Below are 18976 nucleotides of genomic sequence, written 5' to 3'. Positions count from 1 at the left end.
TAACAAAAGTGCTCAGGATTCCCCTCAGTTACCCCTTCCTGAAGTTTCCCTCCCACAGACACAGACACACAAACCTCAGAGGCTCAAGGCTCTGTTCCATGCTGAGTGGAACCCAGAATAGGACCATTCCTAGGATGGTTAGAGTGTGTGGTACACAGAGCATTTTGTTGCAAAACCTGCTTGTATGGTCTAATATGATTAAGATAAAGTTCTTTCCTTTAGGTTAACTCTAATTTTATAACAAGGCTCTTTGACTGCTAAGGGGATCAAATGTTTAATATTCATCATTTTTCTACAAATGCAGGCTGAGCTCCCTTCATTGCTACAGCTTCTGTTTTGCTTCAGATTCTCCTTCTGTACCCTCTGCTTGTTGAAACAGGATTCGGCAAAAACACAACAGCTGAAATGTGACATACCTACAACTTAATGCTAGGTCTGTTACATAAAGCATTCATCTGTTTCTCTGTGACCTCTAGCCATTTACCAAATGAGTTTGTTACTTGCCCGTGTGTAGCTACTTAATCCATAACAAGGTACTCATAGATTTAGTTCGCCCATCATGACTTAAATTACGCAGAAGACCATCATGTTAGACCAAGTCACTTGGCTATAGGTTGTTACTTCATGCATACACAGGCAGGAGAGTTTGAGGTTAGACAGCTGTCAGGTTACCCTACTACAAGTCTTTAAAGCTACTGATGCTTCATGGGTACTTGACAATTGGCATAGGAAAAGAAGCTTTGCCTATAAGGAGTGGGGCATCCTGTTCCATGGTGGTGTCATTTGAGACCTTTTCTTTCTCAGCAAAGTAAATTATAAATATGTACGTTATTTTGAGAACAAATAAATGGACTAATTTTGTCCTTTTTATGTCATCTCTCCCCTTTCTCTCCAAGTCTGAGCAACCTAGTCCTGCCAGTTCAAGCTCCAGTTCCAGTTCCAGTTTTACACCATCTCAGAACAGTCGACAACAAGGTAACAAAAATCTAACAGTTGCATAGAAGCTAGGATGCATTCCTTTTTCAGCTGTTTAAAAAAACCCATGTGGCATGCTCAAGCTAACTTCCCCCCAAGAGAGAGCTCCCTTCCAATTTTATTCCGTAACAACCTGGAAGGTTGGATGAACTGAGGGTGACTGACTCATTCTGTGATCCTGGTGGCTGATTGGGATTTGAATACCAGTCTCCTTGATGCAAGGCTCACAGTCTGACCTGCACTGATCCACAGTTCTTGTTTTTGTTTGTTTGTTTTACTATAAAGTGGCTGGATTTCATTTAATTTCTCCCTTGCTCTCAAGGCTGGTGCCAACTGTAAAATCAAAGCATTCCATTTTGCATAAATAGGTTAAACTACTGAAATGCTAAAAAGGCATCGTGAGAACTCAGATACATTTGAATGTTACATTTTAGTGAGAATATGCTTGTAAGACCTCTTTCAACTTCCAAAAAGTAAGTTTAAGGGAGAAAAAAGACTGCAACAAACAAATTTCATAGACTTTATTATCTTTGGCTTTGCAGCTTTGCAGCTAATCACTGCTCAGTTCAGAGGAAGTCAGAATTTGTATCTGCCAAAAGACTTGCCCTAACCAGTTTACATGTAAATAACTGGAAGTGTTCCTGTTGGGCTGTTTTTATAATAAATGGTGCAATGTTTATTATAATGGCACATTGGGCCATTTATAATAAACTGGCTGTTTAAAATGCAGGAAACATTAAAAGTTTGCAAAAGGATCTTGGAATCCTTTCCCAGAAGCATTCTGCCTCTGCTTGATGGATGTCTCAGCCCTTTAAATGTATATGTTCTTTTATTCTGTAAGGATTGTAAATAAACCACTGTGGTTTATTTCACCCTGGCACACGTGTAGTTTGCTGTGCCATTAGAACCCAATGAGGGTGGCTTGTTGCCATGGTTTACCAAGTCATCAAGAACCAATAGGCTGTTTTGGGGCTCTGGGGTGATTTGTTAACTAGGTTCACACCAAATTGTAAGCTACACTCACAAGGGAAGTTATGCAAATCTCCCCAGCACATGTGCCAGATGAAATAATTCACCATGGATTATTTCCCTCTCCCTGATTGAGTAAATGTGATCGGGTCAGAAAGAAAAAGAGGTTTGCCGAAACCCGAGAAAGAAAATCTTATTTTCCTCTCATCTTTGTATACAATAGGCATAGAAAAGGTGTGTTGTTGCAGGACTGGAAATAACAACAATGAACTGCTACATATTAATTTGATTTGGCATTATAAAATCTACCAATATGTACCTACACTTATTTAACAGGGAACTGTAACCCAAAATTGTAATTGTAATTTGTAAACCCAAAGCTGTAATTTTCCCTTACACACAACAAACATTTTTATCCTGTTGGTATATTTTAAAATTTGTGTTAGACTTCCAAAGAAACCATGTTTGTCCTGAAGCTTATTAACTTCAATAATATTGGATCTTTACCACATGACCTGCTTAATAACAGCACTGTGTTTTTCCACTGGCTGTGCTCTTTATTTTCAAAGCTGATCTCAGAAATATAAAAACAATATTATAGTTCAGCTTCTTGCCCCCCTATCCACTTCCCAAGATGAACTTTCTAACAAACTCATGTTTTTCAGATTTACTAGGAGCTATTCACTTTTGTGCACAATAATGCAAAATAGTTTTTAAGAACCTAATCCTAAAACTATTCCCTTAATACAACTTTATTAATGAAGCAGGCTTAGCATCCCTGTTCAGTTCCAGAATAAAGATAGATCTCTGTTACTGGCATTGACACATTTTATACGTTTGAGCACTAGGAAAGAGCTTGCTTGACCTGACATTGACCTTAGAATAAAGAAGACAGCTAAATCTAAGTAGATCAAAAACAGGCAGACAAAGAATGCCTTGGCCAGAGCAAGTTGCAATCACAATGATTTATTAGACTATGACTTTCTATACATGGATTAACCTAACAAAATGTACTATTACTAGTAGTCTCCTTAAGATCTTTTCAGGTATAGGATACCCTAATAATAATCTTTGAGGGGTAGTTAAAACTGCTTTTGCTTTTTAAAAAATGCATTTTGTTCTGTGGAAAGCCAACTTGCTTTACTTAACATTCCAAGGGGGCCAATTCTGCAAACACTTAAAAACACTAATCTCTTTGTTGACAGAAATAATCCTGTTTTAAGTCAACTGGTCCTTGAATAAATTTACTTTTGTTTAAGCATTTGCAGCATAAGCCCCCCTATGCATTGCATCTTTTGTTTAAAGTCCAAAGTCTGCCTTCTCTGCTTCTTAAAAACTGTGTTAGGTCTTGTTTTGTTATAAAGCTGAATAATAGGTACACTTGCATGTGAATTCCGTTGATGATTTGTGTTCCCTTTGTTTTTGTTCCCCAGGCCCTTTGAGGTCTATAATGAAAGATCTGCATTCTGATGATAATGAAGATGAATCTGATGAAGCAGATGAGAATGACAATGACTCTGAGATGGAGAGACCTGTAAATACGCATGGAGGAAATAGGGGAGGACGCAGGTGAATGCTCAAACATTAAAAAAAATAATTTCAGATTATTTGAAAGCTGAATGCTTGTGCCAAAGGTAGTAAAGATTCTGGTTTTTGCTTCAAGGAAAAGAAGATGGGGAATATTTATTAGGTTCACACAGAAACAAAACATATGCAGAGGGCAGAAAAGTATAAAATACATAGGGATTGTCTAGGGAACGGGGGGGGGGGGCATTAGCAGCAACTTCAATACAAGAGACAGAGGCTGCCCTATGGCATAAAACTTTCTGCAAGGTAATAGTGCAGTGAGTTTGTTTTTTATTGTTAAGATGTTCTTTGGATACTTGCAGGGGAGTCTACTGACTCCTATGTCAGTGGGGCACCTGGTCTGTTGCAGCTTCTATTCTCAACTTTATAGGAGCTATGCATGTTGCTGAACCCCATCCCCAAATGGGTCCAGTATTGTGGAGCACCGTTGATAGACTATAAAGCTCAGAATAAAAGCTACCGTGGATAAGGAGCCCCACTGAAATAGGACTGTTCAGCTTCCGCTGGTTATGTGCTGCTATTGCCATCATCATCATCATCTTGCATATATATGCCACCTTTTTCCTATTACAAGGAGCCCATGGTGGCTTACATAGTTCCATCTTATCCCCCCCACAACAATCCTGTGAGGACATAAGGCTGAGACTCTTTGTCTGACCCAAAGTTGGCCAATGAGCTTCATGGCTGGATGGGGACTAGAACCGGCTCTTCCAGGTCCTCAGTCCAACCCCCTAACCACTGCAATACACCGGCTGCAGCACTGAGGACGGTGCCACAAACTCTTCAGATGCAAGATACTGAAAAGCAGTGCTGAGCCCTTCTAATTTGCTTTGTAACAGGGTGTGAAGGTTGTTGATGTGGAGGAGAAGGGGAACAAATCTTACATTCTCATGAATAACAATATAAGGAAAGGGGAGGTTAAAGTCTCCCCTTCAAAATGCCATTGGGCTTTTTAGCAGCCTCAACAAAACTCCCCAGGCACTCAAATTGGTGTGTGTGTGTGTGTGTGTGTGTGTGTGTGTGTGTGTGTCTGTCCGTGTCCATCCATCCATCCTCTGATCAGAGCATCCCCATGAAAGGCAAGACGTGGCAGCTCAGTTTAAATGTACTTGACTTCTACTAAGCGTTCATCCTGGGTGCCATAGCAGTGCTTCTCTTTTATTTGTCAGTAGCCCAATTCACATGCAACAAGGCTGCACCATAAGTAAATGCCCCTGTGGGTTTGTTTTGGACAGCAACCACCATACTGAATATTCAGGGCATGATGGAGGTGCGCTGTAGCTTCCTCTTACATAGAAACCCAGTGAAAGTGGGTTGTTAAGGTGGTTGACAAGTCACCCACAACCGAGAAACAGCCTATGGTTCTGAGTGACTTGCCAGCTACGTCAAGAGCCCCCCTTGGCCTGCTTAGCACATGACGAGAAGCTGTGAAATCTTGTTTTGCTAACCTGGATCCTAGAACTGACCACGATGGCCTGTCAACTAGCTCAGAGTGTTAGCGCAGTCCCCACAAGAAGGCTGGCACAAGAAATATGAGGACAGCAGTGCATTGGGACACTGTTCCAGTGCTATTTGAATCTCTAGTTTGGCAACATGTGGTCCAATTTCTAGGTCCTCAGGCCCTGTCTATGAGAATTAATGTGACATTAGGGGTGATAATGCTTTGTATCCTCTAATCAGTGGTGGAAAAGCTCCAGAAGCTACTCTGGGAACCCCTTCTTGAACATCAAAGATACAAAGTATACTAAAATAAAGAGCCTAAAATGGAGAAACATGAGAGGAGAATCCAGAGCCCGGAGACAGGGAAGCAAAGATTTCGTCCAGTTCTTTTCACTGGAAACTAGTAAGCCTCCAAGTTCCAGGCCTTATGGGCACCCCAATAGGATTACACTGTTAGACAGGCATCCTGTCATCCCTAGAAAGAAGAAAGAAAAGAACAACCATGAACCTGAAAAATGCTGTTGGTTCCTGATATGGGTAAATTCAGCTTTGAAATATCCAGCACTTTCAAGTGATTATCATTTACACAGAATGCAACATTTAGAACTCACAGGAGTGTTTTAAGATTCTGAATGTTTACAGATTCATTTAATTAAAAAAACCCTGTTGTTTCTTTCTTCCCAGATCTTGAAAACTGGGGTTAATTTTAGATCTGCTTATGGGATCCTGTGGAAGTGGACACTTCTGTACTCTCCCACTGCCCCCAAAGTAAACTATTTTCCAGGCTTTGTATTTTGCTCAAATGTCTATCTTGTGCACATTATCTGCAGTATTCTTATGCCTCCTTTAGGAACAGAGCAGTTTTTTCAGCACTGGGGGTCATGTTAAAAACTTAAATCACAGGTTGATTGGTTTCAACTATCAGGCACACTTCTAGCTACATGTAACTAAGGTATCATTTCATAAGCATATAGATTTCAATACTCGTAATATTTCTTTCTTGCAGAATTTTTATTCAGAATCATTTATGTTTATTCACCAGCATAAAGAGTTGAACTGCTTCTAGACTGCAGGTTAATCAGTGAAAAGCAGTGCAAAAATGTACATTTCTTTTGCTTGGCACTTTTTATCTGATCTCCTAACATTTTTGCCTTTTGATTTTCAAACTTCTCTTTCAAAACATGAGAGGTAATGTCAGGATTCTGACACATGCAGGGAGCTTTTTTCAGAACATTAAAGGTTGGCCACAGACCAGTAAAGGTAACATTCTTGTTCCTTTCTCTTCTCAGAGTTAGTCTAAGCGATGGAAGTGACAGTGACAGCAGTTCAGCATCTTCACCACTACGCCATGAACCTCCACCTTTATTAAAAACCAACAGTAACCAGGTACTGTCCTACAGTGTGGCTACTCTACTCATGGCCAGTTTTTCACTGCATGACTTTTCTTTCCTCAGCCTCAAGAACTGTTTGAGTGTGTTAAAGCTCAGTGGGAGCTGGTTTCCCAGAAACGTAAAGAACCTGCCTCTTCGTTTGGCATATGTTCTTAGCAATATTATTCACCCATATCCTGGAAGACAAACAACTGCTTTTTTGTCTAATGCTAGCAGTAATTCCAGGAAACATTAAATGCTGATACTGGGCAATATGAAAATCTCCTTGAAATATTTGCTGTGATACCACTATCAGCACAGTCCCACTTCCGTCTTCATGTGTGGAACTCCTGTGCGTGGCTTAAATGAGAAGAGGTCTGGTTTTTTGTCACTTTTTGATTTGTAGTGGTCTAAATACAATATATGTAATTGCCCTGTCTTACCTGTAATAATATTACTACTGTGATACTAATACCATCACTTACAGGGGGCTCAAAATGCTTCCCATACTCACCGTGGTGAAACTGCAGTGCCATTCAGTCGTGTTTCCCATTTCAGCATTAACCAGCGGTGTGGCCGAAATACTTCTGAATATTTACATTTCTATTACTCTAGAAGAGCCTGTGAGACAATCAACAGCCATCACTGATGGACTGTTGTTGTTTGATAACTATGTGATATGAATGAATTTTAGCAGTTCAGTGAATATCCAGCCTATCTGTTGTTACTGAACCATTATTCTGAGTCTGTTCACACATAGCAAGAAGCCTCTGTGAATTTACCTGTGGGGTTTGTCCAGACACCATTTTTAATGGAGCTTGGCCTAGTGCTTTATTGCTGACAATAAAAACAAAACCCGAGGGTAAAATAAACCATCGTGGCTTATTGTTCTGTGTGAACCAGGTCATTGTTCACACACATTCAGGTCACTAGAATGGCTTGTTAATACCATGGTTCATGTGAACTATGCCTAAATAGCGGCTCTCGGTCTGCAGTACTGCTCTTGCCTTTTTCCAGTATGGAGAATGCTGCCTTTTATTCCACTGAGGATGAAAAGACCATCTGGACTGCTAGTGTAAAACGTTTTAATCTTCCTAAAAATAAACTTTAAAATATCCCAACAGTTTAGTTCCATTCATAGGGGAATGCAACACAGGTTTTCATTACTGTTTCATCAGTTGAGATTTTTTTATTACTGTTATTGGAACCATAACCTTGGATTTAAACAACATAATCTGAAACTAGGTTGAAACATACCTGTCAGTTGGTGTTATGTTTTCAACAGTTCATACAAAAAGTGAGTATGTCAGCTGTGCAGTAGTACTTCCCCAAAAACAACAGTGTTGGGCAGTTAACCTTTATGATTTGGAATTTGAATTATTAGGATTAATATTGTGACTATTCACAGCTCTAATTTGTTTCAGAAGATTAATGGTTAGTTCACATTTACAAGTGCTGCACTTAATAACTGCAGCATCAAGTGATGACTTGTGTGTGAACAGCCATCACTGCTTGGGACGCATCAGGGAGAACTGTCATATCACTGCAGATTATTTCAAGCGCAGTACTTCTTAACAGAGATAATCGCACATTAATCTGTAAGGCAAGTGACCCTATGGGTTTGTGGCAATTGGTTTAGTAAACTGCAGCCCACTTCCAGGATTCCAGTGTATTCTGGACAATTGGGCACCAATCCACAGATCAACTTCAATTGATTCAATAAAACTCCGGATTGGGACCAGTGTATAAGCCTGACAAGAAGTTTAGGCATTAAAGTCTGTAAAAGTTAGAATTATTTAATAGCTTTCTCCAGCAAGAACTATTACAGATACTCATTGAAGTGTGAGCAAATCATGAGTAATATGGTCATCCCTGTGTGAAGGACTACGGTTAGTTAATCCTGCATATCAGATTGTGACATGCTTTGCATGTAACAAGAAGCCACTGTGGGTGAATTTACAGTGAGTCTTCTTGTCCTGGCAGTGGTCATTTTGAATATTCCTATTATATGTGATTCTCATGAAGGTGGATTGTTGGGGTCATTATCAAGCTCCCTGAAACCCTAAAACAGCCCGCGTGTTCAGGGTGCCTGGTCAACCACCCCAACAACCTCCTCTCGCCAGATTTGCGCATCATAAGAAGCTGTGGTGCACTCCAGTATGTCCCAGATAGTCAGCATGGCCACTGTCACTGCAGCAGTAAGCCACACAGGGAGATGTACCCACAGGGACTTCTCATTGCATGTGAACTGAGCCTGGGTCCACATTTTATGCTAAAAATGCCACTGTAACTCTCATAGCAATATAGGCCTTTATCAAAGTACCCTAATGTGTTTCTTTTTAAATAAATCTCCAAGAATTTGGTATATTTATATATAAATGGTTCAAACATTTGCTAAATGAGGCATTCAGTGTGATGAACTTCTGTGTGTTGTTTTGTAATGATACTTTTATCAGTGAATGTTCCTCCAACTTGTGTTTATATAGTTAGCATTTATAATATTGTCTTCAGTGTTTAAATTAATTTATCATTCTTTTCTCATTTATTTTATTTTCTTGTATGAATTGCTTCCAGTGTGGTGTGTGTCAGGAACTATATGTAGGTTAGATAATTTGGCTGTCAAACGTGCATGGATAAGACACTTGGCTATGGAATTTCAAATTCCTCAGTCCTAGGTGTATAATGCCTTAGATATTTACTCTTTTATTTTCCAGATTCTAGAAGTGAAGAGTCCTATAAAGCAGAGTAAATCTGATAAACAAATTAAGAATGGCGATTGTGATAAGGTAAATAGGAGAAGCAATCTTTGAATCCCGCTCCCATAGTTTCTCTAGTATCATTGTGAAAGTATTAACCTGTCAAGCTATAGACACAGCCAAAGGTTGGTTGATAGCACATATCTTCATAAATATTTCTTAGTTGCTGCACAGTTGGAGATTTTCACGTTATTTAGTTTGTTCCACATTTTAATAAGCTGTCTGTATTCTGCATATTGCTTTGAATTTTGTAAGCTCAGATGACACTGAAAAATGTTTGTGTGCAATGCCACATGGAGTTCTGTTGCTTAACAAAATGTGTTCTTGTTTCTTTTAATTTTATGGTGGATTATTCTCAGGCATATCTTGATGAACTGGTTGAGCTCCACAGAAGGTTAATGACACTAAGGGAAAGACATGTACTGCAACAGGTGAGAGGAGTTATTTGTATGTTAAACATAGCCTTTGTAAAAGTCAGGAACTCAGATCTGGTCTTCCAGTAGAATTTGATGATCCTTCAGCATGATGCCTATCAATGTGTTGGACTTTTGGCCTTGCTGGCTGGGAATAACGAGTATTGCTGTCCACCATGAAGGACAAGAGGCTTGGAGTCTCTTATAGATCTTAACAGATGCAATGCATACTCCAAACATTTGTTTTAAATGATACGTCTTCCATCACTCCACACACATACCTTAGGGCTGGGATGGTTTTCCTGTTTGTTCTGATGATAACAGAAAGCTTAACAAATTCTAAATGAATTCTGTCATTTCAAATTTCACTGTAGTTTTCTTGTGTTGAAGGTTGAATTCATTATTTATCTTTCAGTGGTCATTCATGAAATAGTCATGTTATAATTTTAATATGGTTCAGTGACAAAATTCAGTTTTTTCACTGGAACCTGTATGTCATTACAAGAACTTTAAAGTGTATGCTTTCCAAGCTGTATAATTTTAGATGTTATTTTTTAGAGAGTAGAGCAGTTGAGAGAACAAAGTTTCTTTCTCCATATTTTCCATCTTCAAATTTTAACTTTTTGTAAACAATATCTAATTTCCGACTATGGTATATGTTAGAAAAAAAAGGCAAAATAGGCTTCTTGACCCAAGCATTTGGTAAGAAGATCATAAATTAATATAACAGTTTGCCAGAGTGACTGCATGTCATTTATACAGCAAGTTCAAAAAGACATACATATAAAGCAGTCTTCTGTTAATGTTTTATTGATAGATTTAAAGACTCTTTGTATATTGTAGAGTAACACTTAACTATCTCCAATATATGCTTGGGGGATAACAAAAAGCCACTGACAGTCTTGGCTCTCCACCAGATACTGCAGATTGATCCATTTGTTGCCAAACACTTTTCTATCCCATTCATAATTTCACATTCTTTTAGATGTAAATTAAAAATGTATCCACATCCTCCAGTTAAATAATAATTAATGAAGTGATCCATATTCTGGGTTGAAACCTGCATTTCATACTGAATGTATGGATGAATTGTGGAACAGTGTCTTTTTAGACCGTTTATTTGCTATGATGTAGAGTTTCTGGGGAATGTTGAATTGGAAAACTTTCTGGTGCTCTACAAAGATCTAATTTAGCATGTTTATTTTACCTATTTTGTGAACACAGCTCACAGAAGGGAGTAGCAGGTTGGTTGGTTGGTTGCTTGGTTTGTCCAAATACACTACAAGTATTTGACTTGTAATATTTGACAGGAAAAATTAAAGCAGAATTTTAAACACACTTAAATATGTTAAATGTTAAATTCCCTTGTGGAATGATTTTAGAATGTGAAAGACAATAGACAGAATCCACGAAAGTATTTAATCCTCTTGCTGATTCTCTTGCACTCTGCCAATTTCTGGCTGCAAGCAGCATGCAATGTTTGTGCAATGGTGATTTAGCACTTCCAGCAGAAACCAGAAACACACAACAGTGTTCTGGAACAGGGCAAGTAACCAGAGGACCATAAGGGAGGCTGCCAATGTGTCCAGGCCAGAACCATATATTTTCACTTATTTGGGGGGTTTTTCCGGGAAGCATTATATCTCCATTACACAAGCAATAGGTTCTGCTTTTGCACTGGAATCTGCAGGACACACCACTTGCAAAACAGCACCTGTGGGACAGACGAGAAGTACTGTGTAATTTTGCATTCTTCTTTGAAGAATACTTTGCATTCTTCTCTTTAATATATATTTTTCTTACAGTGTTAAGAAAAGCAAAACAAAGGCACTGAAATCTGTTGACACACTAATTTTCACGATGCAGAGATACGCAATACACTGATAGCTACTCATCTATTTCAGCAGAGGTTGATGGAGCAACTCCAGTTTTGCTGTTACTATTTAGTATCATACAATCATAAAATGGTAGAGTTGGAAGGAGTCAAGGAGGCCATCAGGTCCAACCCCCTGCTGTTGCAAACCATCAGTTTACATCAGCCCACTCATATGACTGTTGAGTTTCTTTTCGAATGTCTCTAGTGTGGGAGAGCCCATGACCTCTCTAGGCAACTTGTTCCACTGCCGTGTTGCTCTGACAGTGAGGAAGCTTTTCCTGGTATCTAGCCTGAATCTGGGTTGTTGCAGCTTGAGTTCATTATTCTGTGTCCTACACTCTGGTAGTTCCATTTCACACTGAGACATGTGTACAATTCAGTGACGTTGATGTATTCTCTTACATACTTGCTAGAAATAATTTTGAAACCACCAAATTTGCCTGCAGTTCCATTTGCAATTGGCATACATTTACTTTAGCTAATGAACTTATGAAATGAAAAATTTCCCATAGAAAAATAAATAATTGGAAAAATGTTCATTTTCTTTTTTGAAAAATATTCCACCCTACATCACTGTTCATTTGAAACTATGATGATCAGTCAGTCAGTCAGTAAGTCAGTCATAACATAATAAGAATCTGGATTAACTGCTTATTAATCTGCATATCGAAGTAAAACTATACTACTACTACTAACAATGATAATAGTATTTAAATAATGGATTTGATACTTCAGTTTAGATAATCTCTGAACCGGTAAGTGGCAACAGAATAGTATGCTGTTGAATTTGGGTGCAGGAAACTCTGGTCCAGCCTATTTTAGGTCTTAACTTACTGGGTGGCCTTTGGCACTCCCAGCTTAAAATTTCATTAGCAGATTGTTAAGATTAAAATAAGAGACATTTGTGTTTTGTAACCTTTACAAAAACAAAAAATCTAGAATGCATAATAAATAATAGCTTTTAAGGTAGCTTTGTGGACTGGAGAAGACAAAATCCTTTCAGACCTTTCTGAAAGGTTAAAAGAAAAAGGTTGGAGTTGGTTACAACCCAGCCCTTCATGTCTGCATTCTTCTGTAAAGCCATATAAATTGTTACCTCATGATGGATGGCAACGGAATTGAGGGAAAGTGACAGTGTGTCAACAGAACTGTACATTAAAACAATAAAGTACAGCACACTTCATCAAGAACAAATAAGACTTCCTTGGACCTTGCATCCTGGGTCCCCGGTTAAAGTATTTTTGATGTTGTGTTTTTAACATTGGTAATTGGAAAGCTTGACAGCGATAATCTTAAATCTTTTTTCCCCAAGTGTTTTTCAGTAGATTAAGAACGCGAGTGCTGATATTTAAGGCATTAACATTGGCAGGTGGTCAAGAATGCCCCTAAAGCATTCTTGGCTCTATCTTGATGTATTCTGTGCTTCCATTAAAACCGAGGGGGGTTCCTCTCACTCAGATGTACCAGGTGGTCTTGACACTGCGGCTGTGTTTCTAAGAGGCTAGAATGAAGGATAGGGTTCAAATGTTCATGGTGCTCTCAGTTGGGAGCTTAAAAAGTATAGATAGCTATCAACAAATAAGATTTTATTTCTTCTTTCTTTTAAGAGCACTGCATTGCTTTAAAATGCGTCTGTTAACACTTCCTAACTACTTTTGGATTCCTGAAATTTATTATCATGGGAGTTAACAAAAGGCCCCATTTTGGCATAGTATCACAGGAAAGCATATCTAATATAGTTCCTTTAAAAAAAACTATTGATAGTTTTCCTAAAATTCTTCATGACTTCTTCAGTCAGAGCTAAAGTGGAAACAGAGTGGAAACATACATTAGATTTACATTCCTAAACTAGGATTATCTTTACATTCATCAGAGTATTGCGATTAAAATTGCCATTGAGACTTGTGTTACAAGGGTAAATGGGTGATTATTTTTGAAGCAGTGTTAGGTTTTTTTTAGTAAAGCTTAAATCTTATCACCTTTTGCTAATCTAGAAGCACATGTAGGATGTGCTGGCCAAAAATAACTAGACTTACTTACTGAATATGCACATTGCTCATGTTCATAGTCGCTGTCCCATCAGGGTTGTCTGCCAACACACCTTTTTGCTCTTTTCCACCACAGTTGCTGTCTCTTCTGCACCCACCATATGCACAGTCCATCTGCCATATTCACCCATTAGCACCAAAGCTAGCAATCTTCCCATACATGCTTAGAGTGCCAGTTTTTCTTTCCTGGCCAGTAATAGATGAGTGAAAGGGAAGGGAGCAGATACAATGAGTGTGTTCAAATAACACAATAATCCATAATCAGGAGTTGAATATGGGCTGAACATGGGTTGGCAGTGATCCATGGGTTGCTGTCGAAACCTAGGTTATTGTGTTGCCTGAACCCAGCCAAGATAATAAATCATGGTGAACAACCTAGAGTTCACAACCCAACTCCAAATCAAGAGTTTTCTTCATGGGCTTTTTATTTCTTTATTTAAAATATTTATACCGCACCCTATACACAAAAGCGTCTCAGGGAGGCTTACAACTATAAGTAAATAATCCAACAATTAACAATAATTTAAAAATGTACATAAAACCAACAATAACATTTCACAAATGAAAACAAAATCAGAACAGAATCAAAATAAAAAAACAAGAGCCAAAATCAAAATGCAACTGTGAAAAAGATTAAAACCCGATTAAAATTCCTAACATTTAAAATGGTGGGCAAAAAAATAGTTTTCACCTGGTGCCAAAAAGAATATAATAGACTACTGAATAAAATAAATAGAATGTGCTTTTCTTGTTTAACCAACCTTGGCTTGTTAGTGTAATGGGTTCAGACAACCTGATAATCAATGTTTCAACAACAACCCACATTTGAATGACAACCCATACTCATCATTTCAGTGAACCCAGTCAATGCATCTCTCTCACTGGCACAGGCTCTCTTCCTTTTACCAGTTCCCAAGGAAACGAAGGAAGAAAAGAAAGTTCCCCAGAGGGGACCTCATTTAGTTAGGTTGCTATCTCCTACAGAATTAAGAACAGTGATAAAAAATAATAAGGGACCCTAGTAATGAGCAAATAAACTTAACCTTTTAAGGAATCAGCAGACAGCTAAAGCAGAAGGATGCCTCTTCAGTCCAGCCTTCCAGGGTTCCCAAGATAGCTGCACTTGATTACATGGTGGTTTCCCTGGTTTTCCATATCTTTTTCTCTTGAAATTGCTCTTCCAAGGCTTAGTTATTTGCAGTATGAGCTTCACGCTAAATATCCTGGCATTCTTGGCCATGCGCCTGTTTTTGCATTTGGCCCACCCACCTTTGAAATGATGATGAGCTATTCTAAAATCTTCTGAGGGTTTGGAATTTGGCCTTCACCCTGAAAGGTTTAACACGCCTGAAGTAAGGCCAATGACCGCTTAGTAGAATTAGTTTTATTATCTAATTTCATTTCAGTGATTGCTCTGGCTGCAAAATCAAAGGATGAACATGGCCGCATGGATGGGGCAGGGACGATGAAGGGGTCTGAAGTGGATTTTAACTGTTTCAGCAGCACAGGGCAGCAGGGAGTCTGATAATGAGCAAGCCCACTTTAAGGAGCATATGGGTTCCGTTTTTGATCTTGGGATTTCTGAATGCACTGGTGCTCTTGTATGGCAAATGAAAGTTCAGAGATGGGGTTTGAGCCTTGAAAAGGTTCCTGAAAGATACATTCACCTTCTGTGATGTCAATCAATTTCCCATGCTGCTGGATTTAGTGCTATGTCCTAAAACTGATGCAGTTTGCACCCTTACTTTATATGAGATTCTTTCAATTCAGTTTTCATAGAAAATCCTCATTCCTCTGCATTGGAAACAGGAAAATTCAATCTCCTGAAATAATTAAATGGAGCAAGACAAAGAGTGTAAAACGTACCCTGCTGGATCAAGCAAAGGCCCATCTAGCCTTCTGTCTTGGAGCCAACCAGTACACAAGACATGAACACAAGGAAGAAATTTGGTTCTCGACCTACTGGTCTTAACTTCCATAAATTAACTCAAATGGCCTGGTGACACTAGTCCTCTTGACAGGCATAGCAATTTGACACTGTCATTAATGTTTTAGAAGAGATTTACTTGGCCACTGGAGCTGTGGGGTAAAAAAATGAAACCATTTTTTAAAAAATCTGCATGTTGTTATCAATTTAAGAGACTCCACATAGTTCATATCATAAGAGGTGATGGCCAAAGCTGATCCAAAATAGGATGTATCCATCTGTGGGAAGAAAAGGCATCTGTTTCATAATTTGGTGTTGTTCAGTGATGGATGCAAGACGTGGGCAGCTGTATTCCTCCCCCCCCCCCCAAGCAATCACAGTTCACGGGCAGAGCCCCTCCGTTCACAGAAGGTCCCTGTCTCATACAGAGAGCAGATTCCTGATCCAGGCCATTCTTTTTTAAGTTGATATATCACAGTTAAGCAGGCTGACTGATGGGAACATCTCACATGATATTATCTCATTGGTTGTATTGATCAGTTATTTTAAGGTGGTGTTGGGTTTCGCCTGTCCCTGGAGATGTCAATAAAAGCTTTACTAAGCTTATAACAATCAAAATTTAAGATAGATCCATGGTAATAAGAAGCAGGAAGGTTTACGATGAGATGTCTTCCTAACTTCTTTAAATGTTGTAATATTTTATGCCCTTTGTTGTTTGATCTTGCCAGAAGGTTGCACAGGTGATAAAATTCATAGGGTCTTCTTGACATAACACCCAAAGTATAAGAGAGAACTAGAATTTAAAGGTTTAATTATGTCTTTTTTTTTAATGACAGATTGTAAACCTTATAGAAGAAACGGGACACTTTCATATCACGAACACGACGTTTGACTTTGATCTTTGTTCACTGGACAAAACAACAGTTAGAAAATTACAGAGTTACCTGGAAACATCTGGAGCATCCTGAGAACTCCAGCTCCTGGCTGCATCAAAAACTGCTCTCTCTTGTTTTTTCAAAGGAAATGAAATGTTCAGAATGATGCAACCAAAATGGCCACAATAAAAATCAACCAACTCTCTTCAGCTTTATTTTGTGTTAAAGCCAGTCATCATCTCTTAATATAGGAGAAGAAAAGTGACAAGCTTCAGAGGATTGCTCTTCTCACCAAGGATATGCTCTGGAAGAGTTAGCCTGGGTAGCCTTGAAAAAAAAAAAAACACTTAATGAATGTGTTATGGTATCATGTATCTCTCTGTGGTATTCCAGGCCACAGGACGAATGCATGTTCAACACACTGCCTTATTACATAACTGATCTATTTATTATTGCATACGCATATTCTAAAGTCCTTGAGGGAATGACACTACCAGATATTACAAGTTCTTGTGTCCCGTGTCCGCTCCTTTGATACAGCACCACCACCGTCACAAGCATTCTGACCTTACTCTTGTTTCGATGCCACTTTTTTCTGACCTTCTGCTATTCCACTTCCAAACCCTATTGCCCTGTTTCTGCAACGCCTCAAAACAAGATGACATGTTGGGAGGGGGGAAGGGCAAAAGGTATTCTTTCTTTTCTTTTCTCTTCTCCCCCTCTTCCTAATATTCAGTCTGCTGAAACAGAATGGGCCCCCAAGTTGTAATCGTGTATTGATCTTGGACCATGGTAGAAATGCACCAAATAGGATCATGACTTGCTTTCTAGCCTTAGTCAATAAACCAGTAGAACTTTTATTAAAGAAAAAAAGTAAGTGTTACTGTACACTATCCTGAATCCAGAATTGTTTTTGCCATCAAAATTTTTGTGTATGTTTTCATGTTATGTTAGATATCTATAAAGTGAAAGCACTCTAGAGGTTTGCCATAAAAAGGAGGAACACTAGTCCAGTTTTCTATGGAAATGTTGTAGAAAGTCCTTAATTTGGAGTTATTTATTACTAGGAGTTCTAGCACTCAGCTGCCCCAACGTGCAGTTCATTCTTTTGTTATAAAAATCAGCATATTTGGTTATTTGTTCATATAATATATGGTCTGTTTAGATCCTGGTTTTGGCTCTTTTTCTTTTGACAGAATATTTTCATTTAAACAGATGACAACTTACTGGGAAATCTAAATTTCAGTACGTCATCAGGACTCCACATTCACTTATAGTAGAGCTGTCGACCCAGTTAAAGAAATTAGTTGGTTAATCGTATTAATTTTAATTGATTAATCAATTAAATGTGCATATGTCTGCATGTGAAGAAACTATAGTTCTGATGTCAGCTTCCTTTATTTTTAGATGATTCATGCATGCATCATGGCCATCGCCATCTTTCAGTGTGCATACCCTCCTGTGGAGCAGAGAAGGGGGAGTACCTCTTGTTAGATGGTGCCTAAAATCCACAATTCTGAAAATAGATTTTTAGAAATCAGCTTCCTGATCACCAGAACAATCCTAAGGGAATCTAGTCCGTAGGACAGAGTATTTCAGTACCAGATTGCTCCAAGAATCCAATGCCCTGTCAGCAAGAGCTAGGCAAGGCAGAACAAGCAAAGGCATTTTTCCTCCTAAAGGAGCATTTAGAACTGAATGTCACTCTGGGCCCATCTTACTAGTTTACCTGGTGGTGGATGGGGATAGGGATGGAGAGGCTTGTGGGTCCACAGCCTCTCCACTCACTACCCATTGGCATTCCCCTGGCCACATTCCTTGTCAAGACACAGAAGCGACCCCAGAGGAAGCGGTGGCAGTCAGGAGTGGGTGGGGAGAAACCCTTGGGTAATCTGGGGGCTCCCCTCCCCCTGAGGCTGTAGGCTCAGAGGAAGGGGCATGCCATGATACCCTGTGACCCTGGGATGCTCTTGCAGGGATCCTAAGATTGTAAGAGGGACAGCTTCTAAAACAGTCAAATCTAAGTGATGGGCATGTCAATCCCATGGCCCAGAGAAAACATCTAGAGGGCTATGATTTCTTTCTCTCTCTTTTTTTGGATTCCCAGCTAGGAAAAGAACGTCACCCTTGATTACACATGCACAGAGGGAGAAAGAAGCACACTGGCTGCTTCTCTGAGGTGGTAACAGCAACCCTACAGAAATTTAGGGAGTGTGCCAGGGTGGCAAGGTGCCTGGGCCACCTTCCTTCCCTCTGCAAAACTCCACAGACAGACAGTTGAATAGATATTCAATAGATAGTTGAATAGCCTAGCTGCTTTGCAGATGGAAATAGTGCAGAGACAGCTTTTGCCAACTGCTTTGCATCGGATGCCCATAACCTTCCAAGTTGGGAGAGTTGTGGACACCCCCACTGGATCGCACCCTGCTTGATTAAACTTTGCTGCCCTGATTTTCTAAAGTATTTCCAGTTAAAACAACCAACAACAAGCTTTCATAAAATGAATTAGAAACCAATTAGAAAAGAATAGGCTGGGAAAGAGAGATTTCCTTCAAGAAATCAGTTATTCCCCTAATGGAAGAAGTTGTGTGAGAAGTAACTTCTGGGTCCAGAGGATCTGTCAGCCCTTCAGAAAAGTCTGTGGCTAAGAGGCCGCAATATTTCCAGTGTTCCTTTCTCGCCGAGTGTCATCCACTGCTGCAGAGTCGCCCAACAGATGCATCTCGGGGGTTTTTCCATG

The 18976-nt window shown here is 39.2% G+C and overlaps 1 protein-coding gene across 2 annotated transcripts in view; it reads left to right on the top strand.

The window, feature by feature from the left end:
- MLLT3 (MLLT3 super elongation complex subunit) overlaps positions 1 to 16441 on the top strand; it is a 157296-nt gene extending 140855 nt beyond the window's left edge. The window contains exons 7-12 of one of the 2 annotated variants that reach the window (XM_044427620.1): positions 897 to 975; positions 3378 to 3513; positions 6261 to 6357; positions 9056 to 9127; positions 9457 to 9528; positions 16198 to 16441. In XM_044427620.1, the coding sequence (XP_044283555.1) occupies positions 897 to 975; positions 3378 to 3513; positions 6261 to 6357; positions 9056 to 9127; positions 9457 to 9528; positions 16198 to 16329 (588 nt within the window). In that variant the 3' untranslated portion in view covers positions 16330 to 16441. The remainder of the gene's footprint in view (positions 1 to 896; positions 976 to 3377; positions 3514 to 6260; positions 6358 to 9055; positions 9128 to 9456; positions 9529 to 16197) is intronic. The other variant, XM_044427621.1, reaches the window with a different exon arrangement.
- The last annotated feature ends 2535 nt before the right edge of the window (positions 16442 to 18976 follow it).

Source organism: Varanus komodoensis, unplaced genomic scaffold, assembly GCF_004798865.1.
Source record: "Varanus komodoensis strain SLA01 unplaced genomic scaffold, ASM479886v1 scaffold19, whole genome shotgun sequence".
NCBI classification, from domain to species: Eukaryota; Metazoa; Chordata; class Lepidosauria; order Squamata; family Varanidae; genus Varanus; species Varanus komodoensis.
The sequence above is the reverse complement of the archived record's forward strand: the minus strand, read 5'-3'. Positions and strand labels throughout refer to the sequence as shown.